The sequence below is a fragment of the Echiichthys vipera genome, assembly GCF_963691815.1.
Source record: "Echiichthys vipera genome assembly, chromosome: 19".
Classification (NCBI taxonomy): Eukaryota; Metazoa; Chordata; class Actinopteri; order Perciformes; family Trachinidae; genus Echiichthys; species Echiichthys vipera.
In genome coordinates, this window is record NC_139844.1 from 26,586,013 (window position 1) to 26,608,153 (window position 22,141).

The following is a 22,141-nucleotide window of genomic DNA, read 5'->3' on the forward strand; positions in this document are numbered from 1 at the left end:
GTGTTGGGTCTGGGGCTTTGGAGAGGCATGGGACTATCTCTCCTGTAAAAAGCTGAATGGTTTCTACTTAACTGCTTGCGGATAGTAATCCAGCCTGTTCTTGGGTCTCTCGCATCACACCTCCCATAGTTGATATTTGTATCATTATTAATTTACAAATTCACCACGGTCCACATGTTTACACTGCCCATCATCGCACTGAGCCCCTCCACTGCTTGCTTTTCGATGTCTGTTCAACCTTGTTCTCTCTCTCTCTCACTCTCATCTTCAACCTCTAGTACCTGTCGGGGTCGAGGGGGGCTGGAGCTGATCCCAGCTTACAGCGGGCGTGAGGCGGGGTCCACCCTGGACAGGACGCCAGTCTATTACAGGGCACATAGAGACAAACAGAGAAAGACAACTATATCTAAAATATGCGTCACATCCTTCATCGATGGCCCAGCGCCTTTCACTACAGGTGGCTAATGTTGCGTTTCCGACACGCGCTGTCTGTATGCTAACCATGGATAAACCCCCCCAAAAAAAACAATCGGAGGAATAGGAATAGTGTTGTGTAGACAGATTCATTTGCTTTCACATGATGATGTCTTAAGGCGACACGGTGTTATGGTGGTCAGCACTGTCGCCTCACAACAAGAGGGTTCCCGGTTGGGGGCCTTCTGTGTGGAGTTTGCATGTTCTCCCCGTGTCTGCGTGGGTTTTCTCCGGGTTCTCCGGTTTCCTCCCACAGTCCAAAGACGTGCAGGTGTTGGGTTCATTGATGACTCTAAATCACCCGTAGGTGTGAATGGTTGTCTGTCTCTGTTCGTCTCTATGTGTCCTGTGATAGACTGGCGTCCTGTCCAGGGTGGACCCCGCCTCACGCCTGATGTCAGCTGGAATCGGCTCCAGCCCCCCACGACCCCGACAGGGACAAGAGGCTGAAGATGAATGAATGATGATGTCTTACCTGTATGCTTGACATGTGGTGAGAAATTACAATAGGAATAAAATGTAGTTAATAAAACAGTTTTCTTTATTGTCGTTCTTTAATTTCATAATTATCATATCTCATCTCATCTTCAGCCTCTTATCCGGGGTCGGGTCTTGGGGGCAGCAGCTCCAGCAGGGGACCCCAAACTTCCCTTTCCCGGGCCACATTAACCAGCTCTAACTGGGGGATCCTGAGGCGTTCCCAGGCCAGTGTGGAGATCTAATCTCTCCTCCTGGTCCTGGATCTTCCCCGAGGCCTCCTCCCAGCTGGACGTGCCTGGAACACCTCCCTAGGGAGGCGCCCAGGGTTCATCCTTACCAGATGATCCTGAACCACCTCAACTGGCTCCTTTCAACACAAAGGAGCCAGTTGTAAAATATGTTTTACTGCTCCAGACACATTGTAATTGGTGGAAAAAGGGGCAAAAATGGCTCTTTTGACAGTAAAGGTTGCAGACCCCTGTCGTAGGATGACGTAAGCACGACCCGCCCCCCTCTGTCTGTGATTGGCTCACCCTGATACTCCCGCCCTAACTCTAACCAATCCAACCAACGAACAACAAGTACTAGCCAATCAGAGGCCACGTAGGGCGGGACGTGCCTTCGCCACTTCCGCGTTGGTCCGTCCGTGAGGAGCAGAGGCGTCGTTGCGGGCGCAGCATCCAGGGATACAAAGAAGAGGCGACAATGGCCGATATCTCCCTGTATCTCACCAACGTTAACGTGTCCATAGGTCGGACCATGGCCGCGCAGCAGGTCGGTGAACTGCTTTTATCCTTTTCAAACACCACATTTGGACGTGAGGGGTTTGTTGACGAGCGTGTGGCCGCAGCTCGGTGTCGCTTGTCCGGTGTGTCACGTCCTCTGGTCGGTAGAAACGGGGGTTTTTGTGGGTGTGTTTTCGGGTCAGTGTCACACAGTTTGGGTCTCTCTGTGAGGCTGCACCGACTCCCTTTAGTAAACATATTTACCAAAAATGGGAATACTTCATACTTGTTTCATGGGTGTTTCGGCCCAAGGTGTCATCTGACATGCCTTGTTTTTAAACCTGATGAAGGAACCTCGTTCTGACAATGTTGTTTCTTAAATATTCAATAAATAATGTTTTAAGGAGGATAAAAAACAGCAAAATTAGCAGTTTTAATAGTTGAAATGAAAACCAGAAGGCTAAATAATAAGGGAGTTACACTGCAGTGCATTGATGTGCAGTATTTGCACCTTAAATTAAAATCAGTGTGTGCACCTGACTGCCACACACCTTACAAAGGGCATGGAGGGCACCACACTGACTGGCTCTAACCATAGACTGTGTTATGATTATATATCATACATCATTATTCAATCTATGGCTTTAACCCTATGTAAATCATAAGTCATAGAGTGTGGTCTTTACCTACTCTGTAAAGTGTCCTGAGATAACCTTTGTTATGATTTGGCACTGTAAATAAAACTGAATTGAATTGAACCCAGGAAAACGTCTGAGTCCAACGTGTGCTGAAATTCGAAGCATATTTCCTCTTTTCTTCAATTTTTATTTTATTTTTCAGTGTGTCAGGTGTCACTTCATCCATCTTTGTCCTGGAGAACGCCAAGAGTTCTTCTTCTTCTGCTTCTTCTTCTTCTTCTTCTTCTTCTTCTGCTTCTTCTTCTTCTTCTTCTTCTTCTTCTGCTTCTTCTTCTTACAGGGTTGCCAGATACTGTAACAAATACCCCCCACAAGCTTACTTGTTTACTTACTTGAGAAATGACTGACCGGGAACCCCGCGGGAGATAAGGTTAAAAATCGCCAGTCTCCCGCGTTAATCAGGAGACTTGGCAAGTGCGATAAAATAGTCCCGTTGTGATGTCTTCCCAGACTCGGAGCCCTAACCTGGGCAGAGGCTTTGAGAGTGTGGAGCTGGGGGAGCTGGACACCAGAGAGGAGCAGCAGCAGCAGCAGCAGAGGGAGAAGGTACCCCGCAGGATCATCCATTTCTCCAGCGGGGAGACCATGGAGGAGTACAGCACCGACGAGGAGGAGGGAGAGGACAAGGAGCCAGAGAGAAAGGACCTGCTGTCCTCTCCGGGCGATGCGGTGAGGGTGAGGAATTCATGTGTGTGGGTACAAGGAGCAAAATGATGGAGGAAGGGCACGCAGACAGCAAAGACCTGTATGCACGCAGTGATACTTACCCAGATTTCTTAGGGCGCACTCACTCTGTCCATCCGTACCGGGCCCCAGCTAAAGTCTAGTTCGTTTGACCAGTGTGAGTGCAACCGTACCGCGCCTAGGAGCTGTACACTTGCTGGCCACGGCCCGTTTGGGAGAGGTGGGCTTTTCGTCATGTTCTGAGGTCATTTCCTGTGCGCCTGTTGGGACATAGAAAAAAGAAGGAGGGACCATGCGCGGACATTTAAAACAATGGCGGCGAAAGGTTCACGTTGGTGTGATGCGGAGGTGGAGTGTTTACTGCAGATTTGGTCGATGAAACGATTCAAAAACAGTCGACAAGACGCACAAAAACTCAGAGGTCTACGGAAAGATCTGGAAACAAAGCCACGCATCGCCATGACGTCATCAATGCGTGTGACGTGTTACGGCGTGATGACGTATAGGCAGCAAGAAGCATTCTCCGAGGCCCAGGTAGTGTGAGTACAAACGGGCCTGGAGGGGGGGACAAGGACCCTAAAGCACGGGGCGCGGGACGCACAGTGGGAGTGCGCCCTTACTGTTCTACAACACAGTCACATACATCAGAGAGTACTCAAGTCTCTCTTCAAGAGAACACTTAAAACCTACATTACCATTATTGTCAAATTCTAAGTCCAGGATCTTGGACTTTGGGCCTGTGAATATTCTCATTTGTCCAGGTCATCGTCTTCCTAGACCAATAACCAAGTCCAGTTGCTTTTGACTGAAACTGCTTTGGGGATCTTGGACTTTGTTAGCAACCAGTTGTTTTTGGATGTCTGCCTCATCTTTAAGGCTTTAATGTGACTGGACTCGCCCACCCACAATTACAGACCTCCATAAAGAAAAACATGCACTAAGCGGAGGAGAGTAAATCTGGCCAAATGGTGGTTTCCATCAAAGGAACACAGAGTCAGAATACGCCGCCAGCTCATTACAGCACCTTTAAAAAGACCCTTAAACAGTGGTTAAAAACATACCACCCCTGCTCTCATGGGTAACTAACCCTCCGTCCGTTTTACCTTTTTATTGATTTGAACCTTTACGTGAATCGGGTCTTATGTTTGTGTATAATTTCTACATGTTTTCCTTTTTCTCTCTCCCTCTTTTTTCCGCCATGGTGTGTTGTAGGGCTGAAACAATTATTGAGTAACACGACGAAATACATCGAGGCTAAATCTCTGCCTCAATGATTTGTTTAATTCTGGCGCGTTCTGCGGCCTGTTCCGCGCAGGGATGGTTGTTCCACACGGAGCGTTTTTGCGGATGCAAACCGCTACATCTGCAAAAGGCAGAGAATACGTTTGGGTTCGTTTCACCTTAAAAAAGAAGCTTAAACAGTGAAAGTGTCCACTGTGAACTAGAATTCTTCTACCACAACAGCAGGACATTGAGGAGTCAGCATCTGAGCCGAAAGCAGCCCGTTGTTAACGCCACTTCACCGAGCCCCGCCGTTCCGTTGCCGTAGTGACGGAGAAACAGGAAGAGATTGCGTAATGTTAGCTGTCCCGGTGAACGCCTCTATGTCTAGTTTTTCATGAACGCTAAACAGAACGTCACCTCCCTGATCAGTCTTTATAGTTTAGTTTGAGTAAATGTGTCAATGGAGTTTTGTTCGTTGTTTGTTGTCACGGTAACAGGAAGAGAGCGACTCACTCTTCCTGATAATATCTCTCTAATTAAATCTATTTTTCTTTGAGACCTGCACCACTTTGAATTGTTTAAATAGTAACTTATTCATTGTAAATTGTGAGTGTATTGCTTTCAACACACGCACACATCTCACACACACCCCCCCCCCCAACACACACACACACACGTGCACACTCATGCACAAACAAACACACACCCAAACACAAATTCAGTGATTTTGTCTGTATGTTTTTATAATACGTGCCTTAGGAAGACAAATTCAATTTAGCAATTATGCTAACTCCGCCATATTTACATCGCTGCCCTTTGAAATGTTAATTCTTGTGCTTTGTCCTGGTCAAATAAATAAATGTGTGTGAGAGCGACACAAATAATGTATGTTGCTGTAAATGATTGAAATAGACACATTTTTGTAAAAGTGTCCATTTCTGTGTTGCAGGCGAAGTTGACCTGGGGTCCATATGTGTGGTTTCACATGTGGAGAGCTGCCACATCCACCATCTCAGGTGCGTTAACATCATCATTTGTCACCGGTCCTGCACCAAAGCAGCTTGAGTACTGACGAATCATCTCACTGTAACACTGAGGGCGCACTCACACTGTCCATCCGTACCGTGCCCAAGCAGGTTTCACGGGTAAAGTCTGGTTCCTTTGACCAGTGTGAGTGCAACCGTACCGTGCCTAGCTGCCGCACGCTTGCCGTCCACGGCCCGTTTGGGAGAGGTGGGCTTTTGTAAAGCACGTTTGCACATGTACGAGCACGAGCGTGCGCACGTGTACGAGCACGAGGCCTACGGCGGTTCTGAGGTCATTTCCTGTGCGCCTGTTGGGACGTAGAAAAAAGAAGGAGGGACCATGCGCGGACATTTTAAACAATGGCGGCGAAAGGTTCACGTTGGTGTGATGCGGAGGTGGAGTGTTTACTGCAGATTTGGTCGATGAAAAGATTCAAAAACAGTCGACAAGACGCACAAAAACTCCGAGGTCTACGGAAAGATCTGGAAACAAAGCCACGCATCGCCATGACGTCATCAATGCGTGTGCCGTGTTACGGCGTGATGACGTATAGGCAGCAAGAAGCATTCTCCGAGGCCCAGGTAGTGTGAGTACAAACGGGCCTGGAGGGGGGGACAAGGACCCTAAAGCACGGGGCACGGGACGGACGCACAGTGTGAGTGCGACCTTAGAGTTCACAGAGCCAGTTGAGAACCAGCTTTAAAAGTTATCTAGTTAGCTCAGAAGGAGTCAGACTGGCTTTGTGATTTAGGCCCTTTGTCTATGAAACTGTATCTACACTTTCCTTAGGTTAAATCAATGCTAAAACACGTTTTTTTTAATGTCACAAATTGTTTTCCCAGTGTTTTAAGATGATATGTTACTGAAGCTGCAGACCACATTTAGACAACATCTAAATAATTGATGCTGCTGACATTACACTTAGCATTTGTGAAGTTAGCAGAGGATTGGAACAAGAATATGTTCATATCTTCCGAAGATCAAATTAGAGATATTGGCTTATTCCTAATGTTTTATTCATTATTATTCTCCAGCCTGTGACTACCTGGGGGAGAGGATGGCCTCCCTCTTCGGGATAACATCTGCCAAATATCAGTATGCTATCGACGAATACTACAGGATGAAGAAAGAGGTACGGTGCACAGAGGTTCTGCTGTCATGAATCCATCTTTTTATGGTTCAGCTGACGTTATTCTTTTCTGCATCAGAGGGAGGAAGAGAAAGAGGAAAACCGCCTGTCAGAAGAAGCGGAGCGATCCTTCGACCAGCTGCAATCTCTGGAAGATGAAGACGAAGCGATCAGCGCGCCAGAGCAGCCGGACGCGGCCGCGGCTCGCCCCGACGCCACCTACCAGGTCGAGAACGAAAACCTGGCACCTTCGAGCAACATCAGAGTCCCCGCTATCGTCACGGCGACCTAACTAACGCTAGAAAAGGACGTTTGCGCTTTAATGTATGTCTGTTTGTCAAAGAAGGAACACTGTCTTGTTTCACCGAGCACCGTTTGGTTTGTGTACGACACAGCTCTGAATGGGCAGTGCTGCTGTATTGTGGTTGTTCGGCGAGGACAGTAGTGGGCGGAGTTAAGTGTCCCTTTGCAACAATGTAGCAATCGCTAAGATATCTGCTGCATAATGGAGCAACACATTTGGATCTTTGGATACACTGGGTTGTGTAAACTTGCAATACGAGTCTGAAAATGTTACATTACGTGCCCGTTTACGTGTCAATGCATCATTTTGCTTGCGTCGTTAGTTCCTTTGGAACAATGGTTTTCCATTTGCTTTGCTTGTTACATTATTCAGCAGCAGTGGCGTTAGCAGTTGCTACAGCAGTGGCGTTAGCAGTTGCTACAGCAGCGGCGTTAGCAGTTGCTACAGCAGCGGCGTTAGCAGTTGCTACAGCAGCGACGTTAGCGGTTGCTACAGCAGCCTCCCAAATGTCAATGTCTGCTGTTAAGGTCACGTGTTGCTCCCCTGTGCCTCTGATCGACCGCACACTGTGCCTAAATCACCAATACAGCCAAATCAGCGGCAGATCTGGACAAAGCATGCATTTAAAAAAAAAAAACGATTTCCGGCGTTTGACGATGTGAAAGAGGCTTCGATCGAGCGAGTACACTCCGCTTTGTCTGGATGAAGTTTTTTCAAATATGCGTTGCGTGCCAGCGGCTGTTTTGTCCAGATCGGGTCAAACTGGTGCGTCCTCGATTCACCCGACTGCACCAAAGAGCTGGCCATTGTAACACTCACTCGCTCGCATGTTCATCTGCTCTCTGTGTTTTCTTGTATCAGTGCTTATTAAGCTTGTTTTGCACTCGACTCGTGTGTGTGTGTGTGTGTGTGTGTGTGTGTGTGTGTGTGGACGCACTAACATTTTGTAAAAAACAGAACAAAAGAAGCGGGTTGAGGTGTTCTGTGTGGCTCTTATCTGCCTTATCTACTGTGGACATGAGTGAAGCGGAGGTGGCGTGCGAGCCTTGGATAGTGACAGGGAGCGTTGTGACACTGAATCTGTATAACGACATGTAAACTTACATTTTGAACTGTTTTTAGTACGATTTTTGATATTTCTGTATTTATTTGACTGAACTGACGGAGCACTTAATTTAAACATGTTTTCTATTGGTTTATTAAGTAACACTGTAATGAACTGTTAATAAAATCATAGTTGGTCTATACCCGTTGTCCTTTTGTCAAATATTACTTTAAAGGTCCCATATTGTAGAAAGTTATTATTTCCATGTATCTTTGATTGAACATTAGGTTGAGGCGCTTTGTAAATACTGTGAAAGTATCAAAATGCTCAGTCTACAGAGAAACACACAGAAGCTGTTTCTTTAAACGAGCCGTCAGGACTTCTGCACAGTTGTGATGTCACAACTATACTATATATAGGTATAAGTGCTTCCACAGTGCTGTTACAGTCATTCCCTGACTGCAATGACGGTGCAGAGACGCAGAAAATGCAAATGCAGAAGACCTGGAAACACTGACCAATCAGAGCAAAATGGGTTTTTTCAGGAGGGGGTCTTAAAGAGACAGAACAGAGGGTGAATACAGGTACATTCAGACAGACTGGATGGAAAAATAATGTGTGTTTTGAACATTAAAGCATGTAAATATGTTCCAGTAGAAACTCAAAATACAAGTACGGACCTGAAAATGAGCAGAATACGACACCTTTGTATTCAATTGGAGCAACGTTTGAAAACAGATGAACAGGTTGACTGGGAAATGGTTATTTTGCTAAGTCAATGTTGTCGGTTGTGCTGTTTTGTCTGCTGGATGAAAGACTCATAGTGGTGCTACAGTGTGAGCGATGTGAGGGATTAACTGTCCCTGGTAACAAAGAGCCTGTGTTGTCCTGCACACAGACTGCTCTGAGGTCAGAGACCCTGTGCACTCGCCACACAATGTGTCCTTTCTCAGATCAGAGTGGGTGTCTGTGGTCCAGAGCGACCTCCGCAGCAGTCATGCCCCTCACTGCTGCTGACACACACGCCATGCTCACACAACGTGCTCACACAACATGCTCACACAACATGCTCACACAACATGCTCACACAACATGCTCACACAAAATGCTCACGCAACATACTCACACAACATGCTCACACAACATGCTCACACAACATGCTCACACAACGTACTCACACAACATACAACATACTCATGCTTGTCCCTTCTCACTGTGGTGAACTACTGTAGCTACCAGTGATTTATTTTGTTGTCACAGAGTTGAAGCAATGCCTGTTTGGTGATGACGCTCCGTGTGTTGGCTGCTTCCAAGCTGCACCGCGTCATCATGGTGTCATTACGATGAGGCAGCTCGTCTCTAATAGTCACACAGTGAAGTCAATCTACACCACAGCCGGGCCGCACAAAACACCCCGGCTGTGGTGTCAGACAATACCACCCACTGACAGCCTGTGCATCCAGTCATGCAGTCACGAAGCACTGCTGATAATTCACCATGCTGCTTCACTTCATCACCACACGATCGCAGATGCATATTTGTGTTAGTAGCTGGTCACTGTCGGTTGTGATGTGAGCCCCAAAGCAAAGCCAAGTCAGTGTCCTTCCAAACGTGCTGTAATTAAGAAATTGTCTTTAATGTAGCCTCATATTTATTAATATGCTTTTAGGTCAAGAGTTAACGACGGTGGCCGATCCACAGCGGGCTGAAGTGTCCCCATACAGTTCTTGTGCGTTTGTGTCCACATTAAGGGCGAAACCCTGCTGAGGCCCCATCACAGAAACCTCCTAAGTCTGAAATCATGTCATTTTAGGATGACATCTATCATTTCTTATCTTCGGATTGGAATTAAGCTTTTACAGAACCGTCCCAACGTACTGATTCCCCAGTAGGATAGCATCGACCCTGTCCTACATTCACATTAACTGGCAGCAGCACTGTTGTTAGGGCTGTATGACAATGACAATGGACTAACATGAACACCTAAATATAATTATTGAAAAGGCTTCTCACACCGTATGATGACTCTTTAAATTTCCCAAACTAATGGATATACATCGACTACCAAGATGATTCATTTTTATTGAATAATTCATTAAAGTAATTAATCATTTAAGTGTTGTCCTGGCCCAATAGATGAGAATCTTCATCTTCAGCCTCTTATCCGGGGTCAGGTCGCGGGGGCAGCAGCTCCAGCAGGGGACCCCAAACTTCCCTTTCCCGGGCCACATTAACCAGCTCTAACTGGGGGATCCCGAGGCGTTCCCAGGCCAGTGTGGAGATCTAATCTCTTCACCTGGTCCTGGGTCTTCCCCAAGGCCTCCTCCCAGCTGGACGTGCCTGGAACACCTCCCTAGGGAGGCGCCCAGGGTTCATCCAGACCAGATGATCCTGAACCACCTCAACTGGCTCCTTTCAACACAAAGGAGCAGCGGCTCTACTCCGAGTTCCTCACGGATGCTGAACTTCTCCCCCTCTCTCTAAGGGAGACTCCAGACCCCCTCCTGAAGAAACACATTTCGGCCGCATGTACCCGTGACCGGGTTCTTTGGGTCCTGACCCAGCTTTCATGACCACAGGTGAGGGTAGGAACCAGGACTGAGCGGTAGATCCAGAGCTTTGCCTTCCTCAGCTCTCTTTTCGTCACAACGGTGCGGTAGAGCGACTGCAGCTCCGCCCCCGCTGCTCCGATTCTCCGGCCAAACTCACGCTCCATCGTCCCCTCACTTGTGAACAAGATCCCGAGGTACTTGAACTCCTGCACTTGGAGTCAGGACTCATTCCCGACCTGGAGAAACAATCCACCGGTTTCCTGCTGAGAGCCACGGCCTCAGATTTAGAGGGGCTGATCCTCATCCCAGCCATTTCACACTCGGCTGCGAACCGATCCAGTGAGCAGATTGAAGAATCTTATTTACAGTTATAGTTTGGATTTCTCAAGTTAAGATAGGAGGGGCACAGAGAGGAACAGTCATAGGCCTACTTGTTTGAGCTGGCCTCAGACAGGAGGCAGCAGGGCAACGGAGCCCCTCGGGCGGATTGCCAAGCTGCAGTTTGGCTTCAAGGGTGGATGGACAGACACAGACACGCCCGTAGAGCTAATGTTAGCCGTCCGCAACTAAGCTATAGTTTCAGCAGCCTTAACCCGGCGTCAGTCAGGCCCACACTCAGATGAGGAGTCTGTTGTCATTAAAATCAGCGACTAGCAGACATTTCAGAATAATTACTGTAGTTAGTTAACATCTTTTATTAGTTTCTATTGTTTGTAACTGTCAGTGTCTGACAGCTATGATGGCAGTGTGTTGTCTCTCTGTACTGACAGTCTGCTCTGAGCCGGAGGGTCTGGCTTCTCTGTCGGTGTTGTGACGAAGTTTGTCCCCCGTGGAATAGTGTTTCATAAATCAGATTCTCTCAATAGTGCACAGACATTTCCTCCTTCGGGAGAGAAAGGTGAAAACACCTCTCCAGTGACAAAATGTGCTCAGATACAAGTCACCATAGTCCATGTCAGACAATTTAGAGGACAGAAAGAAGGAGAAAAACATATTTTTGAATGGAGACAGGCTTTAAGTTCAGATGGGCCAAGCAGTCAGGATAGTTTCCTGTGATGAGGCCCCAGGTTTGTCAAGAAAAGATCCTTCAGAGGCAAAAATCCGCTGTCCCCAGTCTGTCCACTAGAGGGTAGCACTGACTGGATATTACAGACGGACTAACTGGGGTTACTATGGGCCAGTAAGTTCAAACAATGCATGTAAATAGATTTTGAAGTAAGTTTGTTGAATGATTTTAGAAAGAATTGTGCTGAAAATATCATTTTCTGGGTGACAGAAAAGCACATCATGTTTTAAAAAGTCCTGATAAAATAGTAAAACAGAGTTAGATAATATATCTAAAGAAATGAGATTTAATGCATTTGTTTGTCTGTTTAAATTTGGAAGCTGACTATTTAAACTGACTGTCTTTCATTGGTCTGTATAACCGGCAGCGCTGCGGCGGAGAGGAAGCTGCAGTTACCCGTTGGAGCAGCTTCCTTCTGGGAGACATGAGACACGCAGCAGTCACCAGGCAATCAGTGATTAAGAGGGAAAATCCAGAGTTGGGTATTCACAATGCCATTCCTTGTGACTTAGTGTTTGCTGAATCTGTGCATGTGCACAAACGGTTGCCCGCACACAAGCGCGTGTGTTTCCGCATCATGTGTGTGAAGGGGTCCTCTCCCCTGCCTGCGTGTGCACGCGCCGGCCTCGAGCTATCTGCTGCTCTGAACATACCTGACATTTTTGTGGGTTTGGAGCGGTGGGGGTGGGGACAGGAGGTGCTCGGGGAGAGCAGTTTAGCGAGCATTTTCACTTCTGATTTACTCCCAGGCTAACCGCATGCCCTACAAATATAGTACACCAAACCTGACTGCCATATGTGCTGAAAACATCTCTTAATCAAGTGAGTCACACGACAAATGATTGTTACAAATACTTTACATAGGTACAGTTTGGGGGTGTGGGTATCCTGCAGAAGAGAACACACCTGGCTGGCTTATGACACAGAGCTACCCGGGCAGGTTAGCTGCATGTTATACCTCTGCAAGCTCACTCCGTTGAGATGCACACACGCCAGTACAGCTGCTCCTCGGTGCTAAAAGAGACGTGCATATAAATGGAAACAGAGATGGAGATGAGGGGGTAAAGACACAGAAGGATAGTGAGACATATAGAAAGGCAGAGTGAGGGAGGGTGATGAGAACAGCAGCAGCCCCTTTGATGTGGGCCTCAGCGGGGCCCTGTGTGTCTAAGACGAGGCAGGCCTGCTGAGGGAAGGGGATTTCCAGCGCTGCTTGGTCTCCTGTCTCACCCCCTTAGCCTTCGCTTCCTCCGCGGGCCACAGCTCAAAAACACAGACAGCCCGTTCGCCCCGAGACAAAGACTCTACGGCCGACTGTCACTCTGCAAGGACAGCATCTGCGTTGGCATTTTAGTGCTTAAACACGGTTTCATCGCCTTCTGGGGGTAAAGTGGAGTAGAATAAGTCAGATGGTAGTTTTTTGGTTGCTTCGCTGTGGACCAAGAACATAAGTGTTTGCATGCTACATCATGTCAGGTCATATTATTGCATCCACAGGAATACTCACCATCCAATACTTTCCCTCAACTACTACTGCTACTACTACTCAGACCTGACACATTTATTTCTACATGCGTAGAAAACCTCCTATACCCTTATATCTGCACATTACTGCAAAAGCTCCTGCAAGTCTTCTCACACTTGACACTCAACACCACGCCACGCTCACTCACTCACTCACTCACTCACTCACTCACTCACAGTGCCCTTTACTCCCAAAATGCAGAAACATGCACTTGACTGTCAAAGAAGCACTTTACACACACACACACACACACACACACACGCACACGCACTGGGTTGTGGAAAGTCCCTGGCACCAGCTGTCTCATATCTAGGCTGCAAGTTTGCTGGTACAGGTGGCTCAGACAATGCTAAGACAATACGACCTGTGAACCTACTGTGCACCGCCTGTGCTGTACCAGCTGCACAGGCATTGATCGACCTGCTGTTTGCTTGTAGAAAAGAGAAAGAGAAAGAAAAAGAAAAGGGGAAAAGAAGCTGGATTAAATGTGGGTGAAAAAGGGGACTTTCAGGGCTTGACACTTACACTTGTCACCAGCTAACTCCCAGCCCCAGGTTGCACTTTGCAAGGTTTTCTCACGTGCATTCAACCACTCTCCTCTCATTTCACCCAGATTGCAGCTCATGTGCCGTTTGTGTCCCGTCACGTGAAAAACATACGACACCACCCAAGATACTTTCCTAACTCTAACTAAGGGTGCCCTCCCACTGTGCGTCCGTCCCGTGCCCCGTGCTTTAGGGTCCTTGTCCCCCCCTCCAGGCCCGTTTGTACTCACACTACCTGGGCCTCGGCGAATGCTTCTTGCTGCCTATACGTCATCACGCCGTAACACGTCACACGCATTGATGACGTCATGGCGATGCGTGGCTTTGTTTCCAGATCTTTCCGTAGACCTCTGAGTTTTTGTGCGTCTTGTCGACTGTTTTTGAATCTTTTCATCGACCAAATCTGCAGTAAACACTCCACCTCCGCATCACACCAACGTGAACCTTTCACCGCCATTGTTTGAAATGTCCGCGCATGGTCCCTCCTTCTTTTTTCTATGTCCCAACAGGCGCACAGGAAATGACCTCAGAACCGCCGTAGGCCTCGTTTTCCACACTTTCGCACGCTCGTGCTCGTACATGTGCAAACGTGCTTTACAAAAGCCCACCTCTCCCAAACGGGCTGTGACCGGCAAGCGTACTGCACCTAGGTGCGGTACAGTTGCACTGTGGCTCGGTAGTGCAGTAAATCTCCCAGCCCCAGGTTACACTTTGCAAGGTTTTCTCACGTGCATTCACTCTCCTCTCAAACCACAGATGAAAAACTAATTTAGACAAAACTGCAGGAGTCATTTGTCTCAAAAACAATAAGAAAATTCAAATGAGAGTATGTTCATTTCATGTAGTGTATCTGTTTGCAGAAAACATGAACATCCCCTCGCTCAAACACACGTCTGCAGGGTGAATGGAATGTGCGAGTCCGTTCAGTCCCTTTATCGGTGGAAGAAGCTGACGGTATCTCGTCCTTATCAGTGTTTTCTCTGTGATCGTCACACTCATTATGACTCCAGCGCCGGTCAACCAGGAACCGGCGGATACGGCATGTCCTTGAACCCAATCTCTGAGTCCCTGTTCAGATCTGGAACACACATGCGTCGTGGGTGATCAGTCACAAACGGACAGCTCCAACAGTGTGAATGTGTGAATGTGCTCGAGGCGCATTGAGAGCTGATCAGACCACATTCACTGTTCGGTCTGGGAGGCGCATATGGCCACATTCTTTTAGCAGTGTGAACACATGTGAATCTTGGAGTTTGGGTTTTATAATCAGAGAGTGTCACGTGCCCCCCTGCTCATACCCCTGGCTCTCTTAAGCTCTGTGCGCCGCCGTCGCCTGGCAAAGGTGGTGGTGTCGGCAGCCCGGAGAGCACATTACCCTTATATTTATATATATATATTTATATGACATTACCCCTTTTCCCCCGATCCCACACTGTACTCCCCACGAGAGCACAGTATAGGGGCTTATCTTTATCTTCTCCTCCGCCCTTGTCCCCCTTTCCTGCCCTCGTTTGTGAAAGAATTTCCCCTCGGGGATGAATAAAGTTATCTTGAGTCTTGAATCTTGTATTTGTAGGTTCATAAAATGTACCTGAACTCACAAATATGTAGGATATTAATAAAGACATTCCTATGATTTTATGATGCAACTTCTTTCAGGACTTTCTCCTCATCTGGACACAAGTCGCACTTGATGGTACTGTAACTTACTGCTGCTACACTTTACTGTGCTTTACTGTAACTTAGTTCTGTAGGAAATGCTGCTACACTGTACTTTCCTGTAACAAACTTGAACTTACTTCAGTAAGAAATGCTGCTCCACTTCACTGTGCTTTACTGTAACTTAGTTCTGTAGGAAATGCTGCTACACTTTAACACTGTTATCACTTCTCGCTCCTTCTCACTTATTTAGTTTGTACTTATTTTATTTCAATCTGCTGCTAAACTGAACGCTGTGTATTCTTGTATATTGTATAAACCTACGTTTAACCACAATGTCTGTTGCACTCTGTCACACTTAATTAATTATTTAATTTATTTTACGTTCGCTTTATTTTGATGTAATTTATGTTTTTATGCTTATTGTTACTCTGATCCTTTCCATCTTTGGATTGAAACTGTTGCACAATCATTTCCCTCTGGATAAAAAAAGCTTCTTGAATCTTGAATGGATATGATCCATTTTTGAAAAGTTCAAGTGAAGGAATGACCTGATTTTGTTTTTGTATACGTACTTTATGTCAGTAGCTGATAATCGTGCTTTTTATGTACTTCCATCGGTCAAAGTATCAATATAAATTGTATTTAAATCATGGATTGGGTCAGAGGAACGGCCAGGGGTGGCATATGAGTTTGCTTGTTAATATCAATGATGGATTACTCAAAATAAGACACAAAACAACGCAAAGTGCCCTAAAATGACATAAAAATGACATAAAATTACATAAAACATCCACAAAAAGACACAAAACAACCAAAGAGACGGTTGTCGTAATTTAAGAACCAGAGATTTGAATTAAAATCTTATGGTTGGAAAAAAAAACACGATATGCAGCAGAACATAGATGTAATTTCCACTTGACTGCGATTGTTTTGGCCTTCTGACTTTGTTCGAGCGAGCTCGACAGGTCAGCGGGGGTTTTGTGTTGCAGGGCGGAGGCAGAAGGGCTTATGTAACTGTTGGTCAGAGCAAAACGGTAGTGAAACATCCTCTGCAGAATAATGCGCCTGCATGGGTGGAGCGTGGTGGAGCTGCAAAGGACACTGAGGTCCAGATGTGTAGTTTAGGTACTTTCCTGTGTCAGAGGCGTCCCCCCTCCCCGCAGCGCCTGTCACTTGCGCTCTCAGATCTGATAGACTGAGGGCTGTGAACAAGGGTTGGAAGCAGGGAAGCAGTAAATATGTCAGAAGCACTCGGGTCAATGACAAGTCGCTCAGCTTGGGGTTTTCTGTGTTTGGCGACAAAAAAAATAGTTCTGTGGAATGTCCTTTTTTAAAGAGTTTATTTGAACCATTTTGAATCCTCATTTGAATCATTCACAGACAACAAGAGCATAGAAAGGTAATATACAGACAGTGTAACAGCAGGAGGAACCAGAATGCTCTGCTTTACATCAGTCCTCGTTTGATGGTCATTTGAATTTGCATCGGAAAATTCTTGAATGTAATTTAAATGCATATGTTTTTCTCAGCATCGGATAATTAAAGCCATAGACTAATACAACACTTAAGACAGAAATCACATATGAAAAGCATTATGCAAGATTATCTGCGTTCAAAGGAGCCAGTTGAGGTGGTTCAGGATCATCTGGTAAGGATGAACCCTGGGCGCCTCCCTAGGGAGGTGTTCCAGGCACGTCCAGCTGGGAGGAGGCCTCGGGGAAGACCCAGGACCAGGTGGAGAGATTAGATCTCCACACTGGCCTGAAACCATAATAAATCTATAACTATACACAGTTAGTTATATAAGTTATGTGCAGGTGTGTAATACACAGGGTTGTATGCAAGTAGTGTAGGAGTACATACTGTCTCTATGCATGTTATGTAGTTTAAACGCATCTTTTTTGGCGACAGTAGCTCAGTCCATAGGTGACACGGCTGGGAACCGGAGGGTCGTCCTGAGCCGAGGTGCTGTTGAGCAAGGCACCGAACCCCCAACTGCTCGGGCCCCCTCGCTCTGACATCTCTCCACTGATTGAATGTATATAGGTCCTGTTTGTGCATGTTTGTATTTCGGGCCTGTGTGTGTGTGTGTGTGTGTGTGTGTAACCTGAATAATAACAGAGTGAAAAAAATTTAATTTCCCCTTGCGGGATAAATAAAAGGAATTCTTCTTCTTCTTCTTCTTCATCTTCTTCTTCTTCTTCTTCTTCTTCTTCTTCTTCTTCTTCTTCTTCTTCTTCTTCATGTGCAGGTGTGTAATACACAGGGTCGTATGCAAGTAGTGTAGGAGTACGCACTGTCTCTATGTATGTTATGTAATTTAAAAGCATCTTTTGATGCCGTAACTTCCACTTTGTTGAGCTTAAACCAGAATCCAAGCTCGTCCAGTTAAACCTAGAATCCCAGTGAGTCCATAGAGTTGGGTCGTACATTTCTGTGGTTACGTCACTATAAACGGCCCCTTTCACATTACAAACTTTCATCTGGCTCTTTCCGCATATAAAAATATTCACGAGGGCAGCTTTAAACACAATGCAGACGCGAGACGTAATGCCAACACCAGGAGCAGGAATGGGCCAGTAAGGCAGACAGATCCCATATAATCTGCCTCTGTACTGTAAGAGCCTCTGGATTGAGCTGCAGCTCCTGCAGACGGCACAGAGCAAAACCCGTCTGAAACACACACTTTTCACTTCTGTAGTTGCACAGACTAATCTGGAGAGGAGAACACGAACCCTGGTATTTATAGTGCAGCTCTCTGCCTGTTATCTGCACGCCAAAGTAGCAGCCACTTCTGTAAAATGACTGCGTATGTGTTTAAATAGCACGTGTATATTTGTTTTATACGTGACCTCTCTTCACCCTACCACCCCTTTCTACCGAACGTGACCACCATGTGTTCAGATCGCTAATGCAGACGCTTTGTCACGACCCTCGGCGTTTGATACTGACGCATGAGGCAGCCTTGAGTGTCTGCATGAGATACAACAGGCTTTCAACTGTACACAGATATCAGGCGCTCGGAGCAAGTGAGTCCAGAAGTGAGGAGCGACAGAGAGTGTGTGAGGAAGTCGAGGTGGTGGAAGGGTCAAACAAACAGAGGACTTTCACCCAGATTGCGGTTCATGTGCCGTTCGTGTCCCGTCACGTGAAAAACATACAAGATGTTTTCCTCACTCTAACTTAGGGCGCACTCACACTGTGCGTGCGTCCCGTGCCCCGTGCTTTAGGGTCCTTGTCCCCCCCCTCCAGGCCCGTTTGTACTCACACTACCTGGGCCTCGGAGAATGCTTCTTGCTGCCTATACGTCATCACGCCGTAACACGTCACACACATTGATGACGTCATGGTGATGCGCGGCTTTGTTTCCAGATCTTTCCGTAGACCTCGGAGTTTTTGTGCGTCTTGTCGACTGTTTTTGAATCTTTTCATCGACCAAATCTGCAGTAAACACTCCACCTCCGCATCACACCAACGTGAACCTTTCACCGCCATTGTTTGAAATGTCCGCGCATGGTCCCTCCTTCTTTTTTCTACGTCCCAACAGGCGCACAGGAAATGACCTCAGAACCGCCGTAGGCCTCGTGCTCGTACACGTGTGCACGCTCGTGCTCGTACACGTGCAAACGTGCTTTACTAAAGCCCACCTCTCCCAAACGGGCCGTGGATGGCAAGCGTACCACACCTAGGAGTGGTACGCTTGCGCTAACACTGGTCAAACGAACTAGACTTTAGCCGTGAAACGTGTTTGGGCACAGTACGGATGGACAGTGAGAGTGCGCCCTAACTAAGTGGGTTTGTTGCCTAAACCCAACCAAGTCGATTTGTTTGAATTCACAGTATTAATCATGTTTAAAGCAACGTCCGTAGCGATGCCAAGAACTTCCCAGTGTGTTGAAAAGTGACGACAAGGGGGTCCTGACCAAGCGTGGAGCGGATCCAGTCAACTATGAACTGTAGAGCGGAGTATCAGAGGCAAAGGTCAAGTCTACGGTGAGCGTGTGAGTCTTCAGGGAGTGGTGATGTTATGACAGCCCATCACAAGGACAATGGGGAGACACACCCACATCACAGGACATTCATAGAAAGCATGGTTCAGGTGCAGCCGGTATGTGTCATGCTTCGTGCTTTTGATGCTTCACACACCAAACTGGTTGGGTCCGCGGAGGAAAGAGAAACTGTTTGGAACGCTGTGTTCCAGAGGAGGTCAAACATCGAAGTGCATCTCTCTCTCTTTATATTTATAAGAAATAATTCTAGCTGAGATCAAGATCAACACTGTGACATATCATGCTTGGTGCTTATTATTTATGATTATTTGTGAGGAAAATGCAATTTTATCGATTAAATATATCATGGGAGTTTCTGGTTTGGCTTTCTCTGCCGTGTCTCGGTGAGGGAAGGTCGAGGAGAGATGGAAGTCGATCCTTTGAATATGTTTTCATGTACGGTGCCACCCCCGAGTGTCTTCCACCCTCCGTTCCCCAGATACGTCACAGTTATCAGAAACATATACACAAGTAAGAAAGGTTACATTTACAAGAAACCACTCATCCGGGTTACAAGAAACGACTTTCGGTCTAAAATTTAAAGTTAATGTGCCGTGACTATGAATAATAATAATACCCTCACAGCGAGAGGGTTCCTGGTTCGAATCCCAGCTGGGGCCCTTCTGTGTGGAGTTTGCATGTTCTCCCCGTGTCTGCGTGGGTTTTCTCCGGGTTCTCCGGTTTCCTCCCACAGTCCAAAGACGTGCAGGTGTTCGGTTCATTGATGACTCTAAATCACCCGTAGGTGTGAATGGTTGTCTGTCTCTGTTCGTCTCTATGTGTCCTGTGATAGACTGGCGTCCTGTCCAGGGTGGACCCCGCCTCACGCCCGATGTCAGCTGGGATCGGCTCCAGCCCGCCGTGACCCCGACAGGGACAAGTAGATGAAGATGAATGAATGAATGTAAATACATAATAAAATGTACTCTTCCTATTCAGTGAATTTATTACAAAAATAAAATGTGTAAATATTAAAATTTGTACTTAAAATATTAAAGTACCCACTGAATTATAATTTCACTCTGTATAAATGACTTAGATGAGTTGAATAAAGTACATTTTACTCGACCAAAACGCCATTTTTTCAGTGGATGCGTCTTGTCCCCAAATCTTGAATTGCTAATAGAAGGAAATCTCCGGCTTCCTGCAGCAGAGGAAACTCCCTGCTTTTGTTGTGCTCTGGCAAACCCACGCAGCAGCAAAACAATGGATATTTTTAGCCCTTTTGTTAAATTTAACCCACTTACCAGCACTGTAAAAAAGAAATTGCTATTTACCTTTTGGGATTCTTTTTAGACGAGCAGGAGCCCGCTCCTCCTGCTCACCGCTTTGATAAAGCACATGTGGCTGAAATCTCTGCATCCTTCTCTTTGTCACGGTGAGGACGTGTGGTGAGGTGCGTTCAAAGCCCATGACACCGAATACAGCCTCGTGGTTAAGTGCTTGTTATGTCTGTGCCTCATACGCCGTACTGTATATTTACAGAAAGACTTTTATCTTCCCTTTAAGTTTCCTCAATACAAAGGATCCCACGCCTTCTGGACTCGCTACCAGAGCGGCCTGTTTGTCTGTCTGTGGGGGAAACGGTTCATGACACACAGAGGGAAATATGAGAGGAAGAACAGAGGGAGGCAGTCAAGCAACTCATTGTCCCGAGTCGAGGATTCAGCGGGACAAAATATATGGAGACGTGCAGTGAGAGAGGAATTCCCCCAAGTTCAAACGATTGCAGATGTGCGCCTGGCCGACTGCTACTGCACACATCTGGGCCAGCTTCCCCGCACGCCTCCTCTTCCATCCTCTGAGCCCTCCGCGTCTCGTCTTTATAACACTGCCCTCCGCACTACCCTGGAAAAGCAATTAGGTAGAACACATGGCCGGTGTTAACTACCACTCAACAGGCAGCCAGTTCACCAGCTGCGGCTGCGATCCACAGCAGAGCGTGTTTCACGGGAGGCCTGAAAAGACCATTATCTGGGTAGCTGGCAGGGAAAATTTGGCGGAGGGAAAGTTTGGGGGATTTCAGAAGGGAGAGATGCAGCCTCTGAGTAAAAGTGCTACTGGAGGTCAGCAGTAGTCCGCCACCTCTGCGGAACTGCTGTTTTAACATACTGCAGGCTTTGCACGTTGTTAAAGCTTCATTTTCGTTTCTTGAAACTACTTCTCCAAATCATGCAGCTTACCACCATACATGGTGCAGGGTTTTTTTTAATGCACAAAGACCCTTCGTGAAACTCCCTCTGAATTAATTTAAAGGTCCCACGTTGTAAAAAGTGAAATTTATACGTTTATTTATTATAAAGCCCTGGGCGCCTTCCTAGGGAGGTGTTCCAGGCACGTCCAGCTGGGAGGAGGCCTCGGGGAAGACCCAGGACCAGGTGGAGAGATTAGATCTCCACACTGGCCTGGGAACGCCTCAGGATCCCCCAGTTAGAGCTGGTTAATGTGGCCCGGGAAAGGGAAGTTTGGGGTCCCCTGCTATAGCTGCTGCCCCTGCGACCCGACCCCAGATAAGAGATTGAAGATGAGATGAGATGAGATGGAGGTGCTATATAAATACAGCAAAAATGTCCAAATGCTCCTTCCACAGAGAAATGCACACAGCTCGTGACTGTGACTGTGACTTTAAACGATCACACCGCCCGCGACGCGATAGAAGTAGCGTGATTACATACAAAGTTAATCAACAGATGCGATTTCAAGGCGGGTGGCGCATTACTTGCGTTACTCACGTTATCCGCGATGTTGATAGATGCAAAAAATGATATGGATTGATATTCACGTCAAATGCCTCCAACGTGCGAGTTGAAAAAAATTGAACTTTTCAGCCAAATCGCGTGACACTGTGACTCGTCAGCCAATCAGCTTTGAGATTGCCGTAAGCGTCATAACATCCTTGATCCATGATCAAGCAGCACGCTAGTCGCTTTCACCTCTTTCGCTTGTGGTGTGA

General features: G+C 46.8%; 1 protein-coding gene across 2 annotated transcripts; it reads left to right on the forward strand.

The window, feature by feature from the left end:
- The first annotated feature begins 1,604 nt into the window (after positions 1 to 1,604).
- Positions 1,605 to 7,915, forward strand: LOC310962239 (protein FAM177A1-like). Of its 2 annotated transcripts, none has more exons than XM_083934629.1 (5): positions 1,605 to 1,728; positions 2,828 to 3,052; positions 5,235 to 5,301; positions 6,346 to 6,443; positions 6,520 to 7,915. In XM_083934629.1, the coding sequence occupies exons 1-5, from the start codon at positions 1,660 to 1,662 to the stop codon at positions 6,730 to 6,732; spliced, it is 672 nt and encodes a 223-aa protein (XP_083790755.1). In that variant the 5' UTR covers positions 1,605 to 1,659; the 3' UTR covers positions 6,733 to 7,915. The 2 variants fall into 2 exon arrangements, with proteins under 2 accessions (XP_083790755.1, XP_083790756.1); XM_083934630.1 differs by having other exon boundaries at positions 2,828 to 3,046.
- Positions 7,916 to 22,141: the final 14,226 nt, after the last annotated feature.